Here is a 14142-nt window from a genome sequence, read left to right as displayed (position 1 = left end):
ATATAAATATGTGTATATATAAATATATGTGTATATATAAATATATGTGTATATATAAATATATATGTGTATATAAATATATATGTGTATATATAAATATATGTGTATATATAAATATATATGTGTATATATATAAATATATATGTGTATATATAAATATATATGTGTATATATAAATATATGTGTATATATACCGAAGGGCCTGTTTCCCTCCGCTGTATCTCAATAGTCAATAGTCAGATTTATTCGTCACATACACAGTGAAATGAATTTGCCAGCAGCGGTACAATAAAAAAGAACGCACAATACTCAATTAAAACATGTAACACAAAACATCCACCACAGTATTCATCACTGTGGTGGAAGGCACAAAGTTCAGTCAGTCCTCCTGAGGGAGTGGAAGGAAAAAGTGAGATGAAAAGACCTCTAAAGAACATTTTGCAAAATCCCGAATATTATATATTTTTAAAAAGTGCGAAGGCAAAGCCAATCGTTCCTTACAAAGAGTTCTTTATTTTTCATACATTAACACCACCCCTATTTCCTGCCCCCACCCCCATCATAAGCATTAAAGCAAACACAACAACAGAATCCAAGAGGCACAACCAAAGATCCTATAGCGGAGCAAGATAGACCAGTCCTGCTTAATGCAATGGGCTGACGTGTAGTACGCAACGGAGCGGAACGTCGGCCATTTCAGTAACCCGATCCGATTCGCAGTGTAATCAACGTTGCGGGGGAACAGTTTGTGTTAACAAATTAAAATTCTGAAAATGAGAAGATTTTTTACCAAAGAACTTTTGATTTTTACGAGGATGTTTCCGTAACCGGCTTCCGTCTCCGCACTAGTATCCCTTTTTAAAAAATTTTATCATTCTTTTTTTTTTTAATAAATCATGTTTCTCGGGTGTCTAAATTTTATTAGATGTTTGAGTTATGACATCGGATGGAAGCTGCATACCAAATCTCGTTGCACCTATGTGCAATGCAAATAAAATATATTATTATTATTCTACGGGATCTTTGGTGCAGAGACGGAAGTCGGTTACGGAAATGGGGCCGAGAATTACCCCATGAATCTGCCCATGACCGTACGACGTTTTTTTCGTCGAGTGGACTATCTTGCTCTCTGTAGGGTCTTTGGGCACAATGATCGGACCAGCAATGGCTCTTGATGTAACTTGTGGAGAGGATCAGCTCCTGTTCCTTCATCTGCTGTACATTCCGAGCTCTTCTACTCAAACCCACTGAAATAACAAAAAGAGTCAAGTCGTAAGACTAGGAATCGGCAACGTTAAATATCGATTGAGTTTAGAGAAGCAGGCCCTTCGGCCCATCGAGCCCGCGCCGACCAGCGATCCCCGCACACTCACACTATCCTATTACATTTACATTAAGCCAATCGACCTACAAACCAGACACACTAGAGGCAGGAAACATGTTCCCGATGTTGGGGGAGTCCAGAACCAGGGGCCACACACACAGTTTAAGAATAAGGGGTAAAGCCATTTAGAACGGAGACGAGGAAACACTTTTTCTCACAGAGAGTGGTGAGTCTGTGGAATTCTCTGCCTGTGGAGGTCGGTTCTCTGGAGAGAATTCTTTCAAGAGAGAGCTAGATAGGGCTCTTAAAGATAGCGAGAGAGAGTCAGGAGATATGGGGAGAAGGCAGGAACGGGGTACTGATTGGGGATGATCAGCCGTGATCACATTGAATGGCGGTGCTGGCTCGAAGGGCCGAATGGCCTCTACTCCTGCACCTATTGTCTATTGTTTAATCGACCTACAAACCCGCACGTCTTTGGGAGTGTGGGAGGAAACTGGAGCACCTGGAGAAAACACACACGGTCACAGGGAGAACGTGCAAACTCCGTATAGACAGCAGCCGTGGTCAGGATCGAACCCGGGTCTCTGGCGCCGTGAGGCAGCACCTCTGTGGCAGCTCCGGTTTCCTCCCACACTCCAAAGACGTACGGGTTTGTAGGCTAATTGGCTTCGGTAAACTTGTAAATTGTCCTTGGTGTGTGTAGGATAGTATTAGTGTTCTGTTCTCTCAGTCTAATAAGGGATAGGAGCAGAATTAGGCCATTCGGCCCATCGTCTACTCCACCATTCAATCACGGCTGATCTATCTCTCCCTCCCAATCCCATTCTCCTGCCTTCTCCCCCATAACCCCTGACACCCGCACTAATCAAGAATCTATCTATCTCTGCCTTAAAACATCCACTGACTTGTGGCCTCCACATCCGTCTGTGGCAAAGAATTCCACAGATTCACCACCCTCCAACTAAATAAATTCCTCCTCATCTCCTCCTCATTCCATACCAGGGCATCGGAAATGTCCTCGTTCTTCAGGGAACGGGGATTCCCCTCCGCCACCATAGATGAGGCTCACACCAGGGTCTCATCCATACCCCGTAACACTGCTCTCTCTCCCCATCCCCGCACTCGCAACAAGGGCAGAGTCCCTCTGGTCCTCACCTTTCACCCCACCAGCCGGCAAATACAACACATAATCCTCCGCCATTTCCGCCACCTCCAACGTGACCCCACCACTCGCCACATCTTCCCATCTCCCCCCATGTCTGCCTTCCGCAAAGACCGCTCCCTCCGCAACTCCCTCGTCAATTCTTCCCTTCCCTCCCGCACCACCACCTCCCCGGGCACTTTCCGTTGCAACGGCAAGAAATGCAACACCTGTCCCTTCACCTCCCCCCTCGACTCCATTCAAGGACCCAAGCAGTCGTTCCAGGTGCGACAAAGGTTCACCTGTATCTCCTCCAACCTCATCTACTGCATCCGCTGCTCTAGATGTCAGCTGATTTACATCGGGGAGACCAAGCGTAGGTTGGGCGATCGTTTCGTCGAACACCTCCGCTCAGTCCGCAATAGCCTACCTGAACTCCCGGTGGCTCAGCACTTCAACTCCCCCTCCCATTCCCAATCCGACCTCTCTGTCCTGGGTCTCCTCCATTGCCAGAGTGAGCAACAGCGGAAATTGGAGGAACAGCACCTCATATTCCGTCTGGGGACCTTGCGTCCATATGGCATTAACATTGAATTCTCCCAATTTTGCTAGCCCTTGCTGTCTCCTCCCCTTCCTTAACCCTCTAGCTGTCTCCTCCCACCCTCCCATCCGCCCGCCCTCGGGCTCCTCCTCCTCCTCCCCATTTCCTTCTTTCTCCCCCCCCCCCACCCCCCATCAGTCTGAAGAAGGGTTTCGGCCCGAAACGTCGCCTATTTCCTTCGCTCCATAGATGCTGCTGCACCCGCTGAGTTTCCCCAGCAATTTTGTGTACCTCCTCATCTCCTTCCTGAAGGAACGTCCTTTAATTCTGAGGCTGTGCCCTCTGGTCCTAGACTCTCCCACTAGTGGAAACATCCTCTCCACATCCACTCTATCCAGGCCTTTCACTATTCAGTACGTTTCAACAAGGTCCCGGTGCTCATCTTTCTAAACTCCAGCGAGTACAGGCCCAGCGCCGACAAACGCTCATCGTATGTTAACCCGCTCATTCCTGGCGGACAAAAACGCTGGAGAAACTCAGCGGGCGAGGCAGCATCTATGGAGCGAAGGGATGGGCGACGTTTCCGAAGAAGGGTCTCGACCCGAAACGTCACCCATTCCTTCGCTCCACAGATGCTGCCTCACCCGCTGAGTTTCTCCAGCATTTTTGTCTACCATTCGATTGTTCCTTCTGCGTCTGCAGTTCCTTCTTAACCCCTCATTCCTGGGATCGTTCTTGTAAACCTCCTCTGGATCCTCTCCAGAGCCAGCTGAAGCTCAGCCAGAGCGAGACACGGGTGTGAGGGTTTACGGGGAGAAGGCAGGAGAATGGGGTTAGGAGGGAGAGATAGATCAGCCACGATTGAATATATATATTCAATGCTATATGGTCACACTGATCTGTTCTGTATTTATTTATGCCTACTATATCCTGTTGTGCTGAGAGCCGAGGGGGACTCTCTCGAACTTCTACAGGTGCACAGTAGAGAGTATGCTGACCGGTTGCATCGTGGCTTGGTTCGGCAACTTGAGCGCCCTGGAGCGGAAAAGACTGCAGATAGTTGTAAACGCTGCCCAGTCAATCATCGGCTCTGACCTTCCTTCCATCGAGGGGATCTACCGCAGTCACTGCCTCAAAAAGGCTGCCAGCATCAACAAGGACCCACACCATCCTGGCCACACACTCATCTCCCTGCTACCTTCAGGTAGAAGGTACAGGAGCCTGAAGACTGCAACGACCAGGTTCAGAAATAGCTCCTTCCCCACAGCCATTGAACTCAACTCAAACAAAACTCTGAACATTAATATTAATAGCCCATTATCTGTTTATTTGCACTTTATCTGTTTATTTATTCATGTGTGTATATATTTATACAATGGTATATGGACACATTGATCTGTTCTGTATTCATGCCTACTATATTCTGTTGTGCTGAAGCAAAGTAAGAATTTCATTGTCCTATCTGGGACACATGACAATAAACTCTCTTGAATCTTGAATACTTCCAGATCTTCCAATCTACCCTGCACTTTTTTTCCCTGCACTTCACTGCTTTACTTCAGCACAACAGAATATAGTCGGCATGAATATAGAACAGATCTGGGACACATGATAATAAACTCTCTTGAATCTTGAATACTTCCAGATCTTCCACTCTACCCTGCACTTTTTCCCCCTGCACTTCATTGCTTTGCTTCAGCACAACAGAATATAGTTGGCATGAATATAGAACAGATCTGGGACACATGACAATAAACTCTCTTGAATACATTGATGGGCCGAATGGCCTGATTCTAGTCCTGTTCCTTCCTCAGATACGGGGACCATATTTGCTCACGGTTGGTTCTCCAAGTGCGGCCTGACCTGATGATGCGAGCACTTTGATGCCCATTGGCGTGTCAATGAGAAACTGCGGCAACGACACAGGTCCCCAACCCACGCCCCTGTTGTCCTCGCCCCCCCGCCCCCCTCAGCCTGGTCACCTGATCATGTGAGCGATATCCCAGTTGGTCTCGGACGTTAGCGGCCCCTCGATTTCCACGCCCGCCGCTGTCACCGTCGCCAGTTGGTACTGCAAGACAAAAGAACAGAGACGGCGGCTTATAACGGCCCCGCACAACACCAAGAGCCGGAGTAAATCAGCCGGTCCGGCAGCATCTGCGGAGGGAATGGTCAGACACGACAGCGCTGTATAGAGGAAAGATTTATCTAACCACAAAGTGGGCGGCACAAGGTGGCGCAGCGGTAGAGTTGCTGCCTCACAGCGTCAGAGACCCGGGTTCCACCCTAACTACGGGTGCTGTCTGTACGATGTTTGTGTGGCCGCGTGGGTTTTCTCCAGGTTCTCTGGTTTCCTCCCACACTCTAAAGACGTGCAGGTTTGGTAACATTGTGAATTGTCCCACGTGTGTAGGGTAGTGCTAGTGTGCGGTGCAATAGCTGGTTGGCGTGAACTCGCTGGGCCGAAGGGCCTGTTTCCACACTGTATCACTCTATGACAAAGTTGCCCACACCGGCCAACATGTCCCAGCTACACTCGAGACATACAGGTTTGTAGGTTAATTGGCTTGGTGTATGTGTAAATTGTTCCTAGTGCGTGGAAGGTTGTGTTAACGTGCGGGGATCGCGGGTCGGCGTGGACTCGGTGGGCCGAAGGGTCTGTTTCCACTCTGTAACACTCTATGATACTCTATCAAAATGATCACTCTATGAATATGATCACATTGAATGGAGGTGCAGGCTTGAAGGGCGGAACGGCCTACTCCTGCACCTATTGTCTATGACATAGAAACATAGAAAATAGGTGCAGGAGTAGGCCATTCGGCCCTTCGAGCCTGCACCGCCATTCGATAAGATCATGGCTGATCATCCAACTCAGTATCCTGTACCTGCCTTCTCTCCATACCCCCTGATCCCTTTAATAATAATAATAATGGATGGGATTTATATAGCGCCTTTCTAATACTCAAGGCGCTTTACATCGCATTATTCATTCACTCCTCAGTCACACTCGGTGGTGGTAAGCTACTTCTGTAGCCACAGCTGCCCTGGGGCAGACTGACGGAAGCGTGGCTGCCAATCTGCGCCTACGGCCCCTCCGACCACCACCAATCACTCACACACATTCACACACAGGCAAAGGTGGGTGAAGTGTCTTGCCCAAGGACACAACGACAGTATGCACTCCAAGCGGGATTCGAACCGGCTACCTTCCGGTTGCCAGCCGAACACTTAGCCCATTGTGCCATCTGTCGTCCCAAATACACTCTATGTATATGATCACATTGAATGGAGGTGCTGGCTCGAAGGGCCGAATGGCCTACTCCTGCACCCACTGTCCATGACATAGAAACATAGAAAATAGGTGCAGGAGTAGGCCATTCGGCCCTTCGAGCCTGCACCGCCATTCGATATGATCATGGCTGATCATCCAACTCAGTATCCTGTACCTGCCTTCTCTCCATACCCCCTGATCCCTTTAGCCACAAGGGCCACATCTAACTCCCTCTTAAATATAGCCAATGAACTGTGGCCTCAACTACCTTCTGTGGCAGAGAATTCCACAGATTCACCACTCTCTGTGTGTGTGAGAAAAAATGTTTTTCTCATCTCGGTCCTAAAAGATTTCCCCCTTATCCTTAAACTGTGTGTGTGGCCCCTTGTTCTGGACTTCCCCAACATCGGGAACAATCTTCCTGCATCTAGCCTGTCCAACCCCTTAAGAATTGTGTACGTTTCTGTAAGATCCCCCCCTCAATCTCCTAAATTCTAGCGAGTACAAGCCGAGTCTATCCAGTCCTTAAGATTGGCAAAGTTGCTCCAGCCTGTCCAATCGCTGGTTGGCGTGAACTCGCTGGGCCGAAGGGCCTGTTTCCACACTGTATCACTCTATGACTAAGTTGCCCACACCGGCCAACATGTCCCGGCTACTCGACATACAGGTTTGCAGGTTAATTGGCTTGGTGTATGTGTAAATTGTTCCTAGTGTGCGGAAGGTTGTGTTAGTGTGCGGGGATCGCTGGTCGGCGCGGACTCGGTGGGCCGAAGGGTCTGTTCCCGCACTGTATCTCTAAACTAAACTAAACTCCCTCGGTACACGTGACAATAAACTAAACCGATCATGGGGCTTCACGTACCCGGTTGTAGGACCGTGCGTCTCGGTAATACAGGACCTTCAGGCAGCGTTCGATCAGCTGGCGGGCTTCGTCTTTAGAGATGACAGCGTTGTTTTCCGCTACCTGCCTCATCAGGGGCTGTTTGGGTGGAAAGCAGAAGCCGTCAGTGCGGGGGCCGGAGGGCGGCAAGGTGAAATTGCTCGAGGCGGAACTGAATATCGGGGGGACTTACCTGCGCAAGGTAGGCGCCAAACCCCGTGGCCACTGTCGGAGCCTCGTAGGCAACTCCCAGCTTGTCCACGTAACCCAGGAAGCTGCAAGAGTCGGTCGCTGGTTTTAACGCATGTACATTAGAAACATAGAAAATAGGTGCAGGAGTAGGCCATTCGGCCCTTCGAGAACCATTTGGAAAACCAACCGTGAGCAAATATGGGCCCCGTATCTGAGGAAGGAACAGGACGGCAATTCGTTGACCGAATTTGTCCCGTATTTTGACCTCTTGTCCCTTATTTGGGAGTGTGAGAGAGTTGGCGAGCCTGATAGTCAATAGGTGCAGGAGTAGAGGCCATTCGGCCCTTCGAGCCAGCACCGCCATTCAATGTGATCACGGCTGATCATCCCCACAATCAGTACCCCGTTCCTGCCTTCTCCCCATATCCCCTGACTCCGCTATCTTTAAGAGCCCTATCTAGCTCTCTCTTGAAAGCATCCAGAGAACCGGCCTCCACCGCCCTCCGAGGCAGAGAATTCCACAGACTCACAACTCTCCGTGAGAAAAAGTGTTTCCTCGTCTCGGTTCTAAACGGCTTACCCCTTATTCTTAAATAACTCCCAAGTAATTCTCACATACTCCAGACTTGGCTCCCACTACACCCCCACCCCCCACCCCCCCCTCCCCCCTCCCCCCACCCCTCTCCCAGTTCATCGAGTTACCTCTCGCCATTGTTTATTCCACCGATGATGACTGTGTTCCACAGAGGATTCATCCGGGATCTCCTGTGGAAAGAAGCAGAGAGAGTTGAGGCCGGGACTATCACAACGCTACAGAAACATTCAGACGGTCCTAAAGGATTTCCCCTTTATCCTTAAACTGTGGCCCCTTGTCCTGGACTTCCCCAACATCGGGAACAATCTTCCTGCATCTAGCCTGTCCAACCCCTTAAGAATTGGGATGATCATGGCTGATCATCCCCAATCAGTACCCCGTTCCTGCCTTCTCCCCATATCCACTGACTCTCTCTCGCTATCTTTAAGAACCCTATCTAGCTTTCTCTTGAAAGAATTCTCTCCAGAGAACCGCCCTCTGAGGCAGAGAATTCCACAGACTCACAACTCTCTGTGAAAAAAAGTGTTTCCTCGTCTCCGTTCTAAATGGCTTACTCCTTATTCTTAAACTGTGTGTGTGTGGCCCCAGAGAGTTGTGCTTACTACACGTCAGCCCATTGCATTTAGCAGGAGTGGTCTATCTTGCTCCGCTAGAGGATCTTTGGTCTCCACTGGCCTCTCACTCACCGGTTATACATGACCCTGGTCAGCCAGGAGTGGATCGCCTTCGGGCTGTAGCTGTGGCCGTCTCCGAGCAAGTCCTCGTCAATGCTGGGGAACAAAATGACGGTCGACAGATGAACAGACGCCCCATCCAACGGTCTGCCTGTCTCCCCCTCCCCCCCCCCCGGAAGACAGACACGAAATAAAATGCCGCAACTCAGTGGGTCAGGCAGCATCTCTTGAGAAAAGGAATGGGGAAGTTGCTATTCCTGAACCTGGACGTTGCAATCTCCAGGCTCTTGGTTCTAAATATTCCAAATGGAATTTAAACTGTGGAGGTGGTGAAGGGAGGGCTTAAGCCAGAAAGGGTTATTGGGAAGAGAGAGCTACTTTAAATGTAGTTGCATCTGGTTGGGTAACTATAGTTGGGTGGAGATTATTCCTTGCTTTCATTGTGCGGGGGAAGAACGAATTGCTGTACACATCTGTCTTTGTAGCTGGGATCACAAATTGGATCGAATGCCCTCGTCTACTCCTAATTGGTTTGGTTTGGTGTAGGTCTTGTAGCGAGCTGGACATTTAACATTTTGTGCCTGTACCTTCTACCTGAAGGCAGCGGGGAGATGAGTGTGTGGCCAGGATGGTGTGGGTCCTTGATGATGCTGCCAGCCTTTTTGAGGCAGCCACTTTTTCGCGTAACTTCCTGGTGTGTTGCGAATGATGGCAGACCAATTTCCCTCGGGGGATGAATGAAGTTTTATCGTATATGTGTAACATCGAGGGACTTTGGACTTTTTCTGCAAATGGGACGGCCAGCGCAAACACGAAGGAGGCAACAAGATTTTCACTGCGCAGTGCCCATTTTGCCCAGTAAAATAGACATTAAACCGAGAACAGAGAGGATTTACGAAGGTGTTGCCGGGACTCGAGGGGCCTGAGCTACAGGGAGAGGTTGGGGCAAAGGGCTGGGTCTCTATTCCCTGGAGCGCAGGAGGATGAGGGGCGATCTTATAGAGGTGTACAAAATCATGAGAGGAATAGATCGGGTAGACAGACGCACAGAGTCTCTTGCCCAGAGTCGGGGAATCGAGGACCAGAGGACACGGGTTCAAGGTGAAGGGGGAAAGATTTAATGGGAATTTGAGGGGTAACTTTAATAGGAATCCGAGGGGTAACCTTTTCCCCCACAGAGGGTGGTGAGTGTATGGAACAAGCTGCCGGAGGAGATAGTTGAGGCTGGGACTACCCCAACGTTTAAGGAACAGTTAGACAGGTACATGGATAGGACCGGTTTGGTGGGATATGGGTAGGTGGGACTAGCGTAGCTGGGACATGTTGGCCGGTGTGGGCAAGTTGGGCCGAAGGGCCTGTTTCCACGCTGTATCATTCTATGACTCTTAGCATTAATGAGAGGTAATAATAATAATAATGGATGGGATTTATATAGCACCTTTCTAATACTCAAGGCGCTTTACATCGCATTATTCATTCACTCCTCAGTCACACTCGGTGGTGGTAAGCTACTTCTGTAGCCACAGCTGCCCTGGGGCAGACTGACGGAAGCGTGGCTGCCAATCTGCGCCTACGGCCCCTCCGACCACCACCAATCACTCACACACATTCACACACAGGCAAAGGTGGGTGAAGTGTCTTGCCCCCAAGGACACAACGACAGTATGCACTCCAAGCGGGATTCGAACCGGCTACCTTCCGGTCGCCAGCCGAACACTTAGCCCATTGTGCCATCTGTCGTCCCAGAGGTGTAGAAAGGAACTGCAGGTGCAGGTTTACACCAAAGATAAGACACAGAATGCTGGAGTAACTCAGCGGGACAGGCTCTGGCTCTATGACTCTGGGACTGTGAGCCGTTCACCAGAGACGGCCAGCCCCCTGGTCTGCCCCCCCCACACTCACATCATCTGCTCGATGGCCTGCTTGAGGTGCTGGTAGTCAGCGTAGTCGCCCGACGCCCCCAGGATCGTCGCCTCGTTCACCTTCATCAGCCGCGAGACGTTGCGGAAGCGCGCCATGGATCCGTACGAGCCCAGCATGTCGGCGGCGAGGATCACCCCCCCGTCAAACTTCACCCCCAGCACCGACGTGCCCGTCACCATCGGGCTCCTGTGGGCACAGGGAGGGGTGAGGGACGGGAGGACAAGAACCGTGGAGAGGGAGGGGGGGAGGGAGAGAGGGGGAGAGAGAGAGGGGGAGGGAGAGAGGGGGAGAGGGGGAGGGAGAGAGAGAGAGAGGGGGAGGGAGAGAGGGGGAGAGAGAGGGGGAGGGAAGAGAGGGGGAGGGGAGAGAGAGAGAGGGAGGGAGAGAGGGGGGAGAGAGGAAGAGAGGGAGGGGGAGAGGGGGAGAGAGGGAGGGAGAGAGGGAGGGAGAGAGAGGGAGAGAGAGGGAGGGAGAGAGAGGGAGGGAGAGCGGGGGGGAGAGGGGGAGGGAGGGAGAGAGGGAGGGAGAGAGGGAGAGAGAGAGGGAGGGAGAGGGAGGGAGAGCGGGGAGGGGAAGAAGCGGAGAGGGGGAGAGAGGGAGAGAGAGGGGGAGAGAGAGAGGGAGAGAGGGACAGTGAGTGGGAGAGAGGGACAGAGAGAGAGGGGGAGAGAGAGAGACAGAGAGAGAGAGAGCCAGAGGGAGACAGGCAGACAGAGAGAGAGACATAGAGATAGAGAGAGATCATATCTATCCATGCACTGTAGACTTGTATTTATACTTATGCATTTTAAATATGTGTCATGTTTTATACTTTGGCAATATAACAATGTGTTTTATATCTTGCCAATAACGTTTTTTAATTGAAATTGAAAATTGATACATGAGGGAGAGAGGGAGGGAGGGAGGGAGAGAGAGAGAGGGAGGGAGGGAGGGAGAGAGAGAGAGGGAGAGAGGGAGGGAGAGAGGGAGAGAGAGAGGGAGACAGAGAGAGGGGGATAGAGATTGAGATGGAGATAGAGGGAGGGGGAGATAGAGAGGGGGAAAGAGAGAAAGAGAAAGGGATAGATAGAGAGAGAGAGACAGAGAGAGACAAAGAGTGAGAGAGAGAGAAAGGGATAGAGATAGAGATAGAGAGAAAGGGATAGAGAGATAGAAAGGGAAAGGGATAGAGATAGAGAGAAAGGGATAGAGAGAGAGATAGAGAGAGAGATATAGATAGAGAGATAGAGGGAGAGATAGAAAGAGAAAGGGAAAGGGATAGAGATAGAGGGAAAGAGAGATAGAGAGGGGGAAAGAGAAAGAGATAGTGATAGAGAGAGAGATAGAAAGAGATAGAGAGAAAGGGATAGAGAGAGAGATAGAGAGGGGGAATGAGAAAGAGAAAGGGAAAGGGAGAGAGAGAGAGAGAAAGGGATAGAGAGAGAGATAGAGAGATAGAAAGGGAAAGGAATAGAAAGAGAGAGAAAGGGATAGAGATAGATAGAGGGAGAGATAGAGGGAGAGATAGAGAGAAAGAGAAAGGGATAGAGATAGAGGGAAAGAGAGATAGAGGGAGGGAGAGATAGAGGGATAGAGAGATAGAAAGGGAAAGGAATAGAGATAGAGAGAAAGGGATAGAGATAGAGATAGAGGGAAAGAGAGATAGAGAGATAGAGAGGGGGAAAGAGAAAGAGAGACGGATAGTGATAGAGAGAGAGATAGAGCGAGAGAAAGGGAAAGAGAGATAGAGAGGGGGAATGAGAAAGAGAAAGGGAAAGGGAGAGAGAGACAGAGAAAGGGATAGAGAGAGAGATAGAAAGGGAAAGGAATAGAAATAGAGAGAAAGAGATAGAGATAGATAGAAGGAGGGAGAGATAGAGATAGAGAGAAAGGGATAGAGAGAGATGGAAAGAGAGATAGAGGGAGGGAGAGATAGAGGGAGAGAGAGATAGAAAGGGAAAGGGATAGAGAGAGGGAAAGAGAGATAGAGAGGGGGAAAGAGAAAGGGAAAGGGAGAGAGATAGAGAGATAGAAAGGGAAAGGAATAGAAATAGAGAGAAAGGGATAGAGATAGATATAGATAGAGGGAGGGAGAGAGAGGGAGAGATAGAGAGAAAGGGATAGAGATAGAGGGAAAGAGAGATAGAGAGATAGAGTGGGGGAGAGATAGAGGGAGAGAGAGATAGAAAGGGAAAGGAATAGAAATAGAGAGAAAGGGATAGAGATAGAGATAGATAGAGGGAGGGGGGTCTCCCTCCCCCTCTCCCCCCTCCCCCACTCACATCGTCCTCTTCGCGGGGTTTCCTCCACAGTTCGCGGTCACGTTGACGGACATGAAGCTCCCGGGCTCCGGCCCGTCCATCATCCTTCACCAACTGCGCACGCGCCGCCCCCCACAGTGACCACGTGACCCCCCCCTGTGTGTGTGTGGACGCGCCCACTGCCCGGAGAGAGAGGGGGGGGGCAGAGAAAGAGAGAGAATCACCTCCTCACACCACACCCCCCCCCACCCCCCCACACAAACACACACTGGTACAATCCCCTCCCCCCCTCCCCTCCTCTCCTTCATTGAATCTGATCGTTTTATTGTCTTTAATCCGACTTTTATATCACTTTTATGTTATTTACTCCCCCCCTGTGTCTGGATGTGGTGCGGTCGGGACTCGGCACTTTAAGGCCGTGAGGGGGGGGGGAGAGAATCACCTCTTCACTAAAACCCTCAAACTCCTTCCAAACCCGCCCTTACACTCACTACACACGACAACCATCTGTTTATTCGTCTCATTCATTGAATCTGGTTGTTTTTATCGTCTTTAATCCGATTTTTGTACCGCTTTTTATTATACTTACCCCCCCTCCGTCATGATGTGGTGCGGTCTGGACTCGGCCATTTGAGGTCCCGGGGGGGGTGGTTGGAGAGAATTACCTCTTACATAAAACCCCAAACTCCTTCCGAATCCACCCTTCCACTCACTATACGCGCTTCTGCAACATCTAATTTACACTTATTTGTTCGATCTCATTGTTTTATTCTCTTTAATCCGATTTTTTAAACCACTTTTATTATACTTAACCCCCCCTCTCCCGTCATGATGTGGTGCGGTCGGGTCTCGGCACCTTGAGACCGCGGGGGGGAGACGAACTTCTGCAGATCTTCAATAAAACCCTCAAACACCTCCTCAACCGCCTTTACACCCACTACGCGCTTCTTCAACATTAAAATCACATTTATCCGTTCAATCTGATTATTTTATTATCCTCAACCCTCCTTTTTTAAGCTTTTTTTTGTTTGCAACCCCCCCCTACATCATGATGTGGTGCGGTCGGGACTCGGCACTTTGAGGTCCCGGGGGGGGAGAGAAAGAATCACCTCTTAAGTAAAACTCCCAAACTCCTTCCGAATCCCTCCTTCCACTCACTATACGCGCTCCTACAACATCTAATTTACACTTATTTGTTAAATCTCATTGTTTTATTCTCTTTAATCCGGTTTTTTAAACCACTTTTATTATACTTAATCCCCCCCCCCGTGTCTGGATGTGGTGCGGTCTGGACTCGGCCATTTGAGGTCCTGGGGGGGGGGGGACAGAAAGAATCACCTCTTAAATAAAACCCT

At 49.9% G+C, this 14142-nt stretch overlaps 1 protein-coding gene across 1 annotated transcript; it reads right to left on the bottom strand.

Annotated features, from left to right (window-relative positions):
- Positions 1-493: 493 nt before the first annotated feature.
- psmb4 (proteasome 20S subunit beta 4) lies at positions 494-12925 on the bottom strand. Its single transcript, XM_033015857.1, has 8 exons — positions 12809-12925; positions 10527-10733; positions 8637-8720; positions 8058-8120; positions 7357-7438; positions 7146-7262; positions 4992-5080; positions 494-1247 (listed from the first exon to the last, which is right to left on the bottom strand). Exons 1-8 carry the CDS (start codon positions 12889-12891, stop codon positions 1235-1237), a joined length of 738 nt encoding a protein of 245 aa, XP_032871748.1. The 5' UTR covers positions 12892-12925; the 3' UTR covers positions 494-1234.
- Positions 12926-14142: the final 1217 nt, after the last annotated feature.

The sequence above is a fragment of the Amblyraja radiata genome, chromosome 47 (assembly GCF_010909765.2).
Source record: "Amblyraja radiata isolate CabotCenter1 chromosome 47, sAmbRad1.1.pri, whole genome shotgun sequence".
NCBI classification, from domain to species: domain Eukaryota; kingdom Metazoa; phylum Chordata; class Chondrichthyes; order Rajiformes; family Rajidae; genus Amblyraja; species Amblyraja radiata.
Note: the sequence above shows the minus strand (reverse complement) of the source record. Positions and strands in the feature narration are given on the sequence as shown.

Coding starts and splice junctions, on each gene's coding strand:
- psmb4 (XM_033015857.1), bottom strand. CDS start 12,891: ATGATGGACGGGCCGGAGCCCGGGAGCTTCATGTCCGTCAACGTGACC. Junction 10,734..12,808: donor AACCCCGCGAAGAGGACGAT/GTGAGTGGGGGA, acceptor CTGTGCCCACAG/GAGCCCGATGGTGACGGGCA. Junction 8,121..8,636: donor ACCAGGGTCATGTATAACCG/GTGAGTGAGAGG, acceptor TTCTTTCCACAG/GAGATCCCGGATGAATCCTC.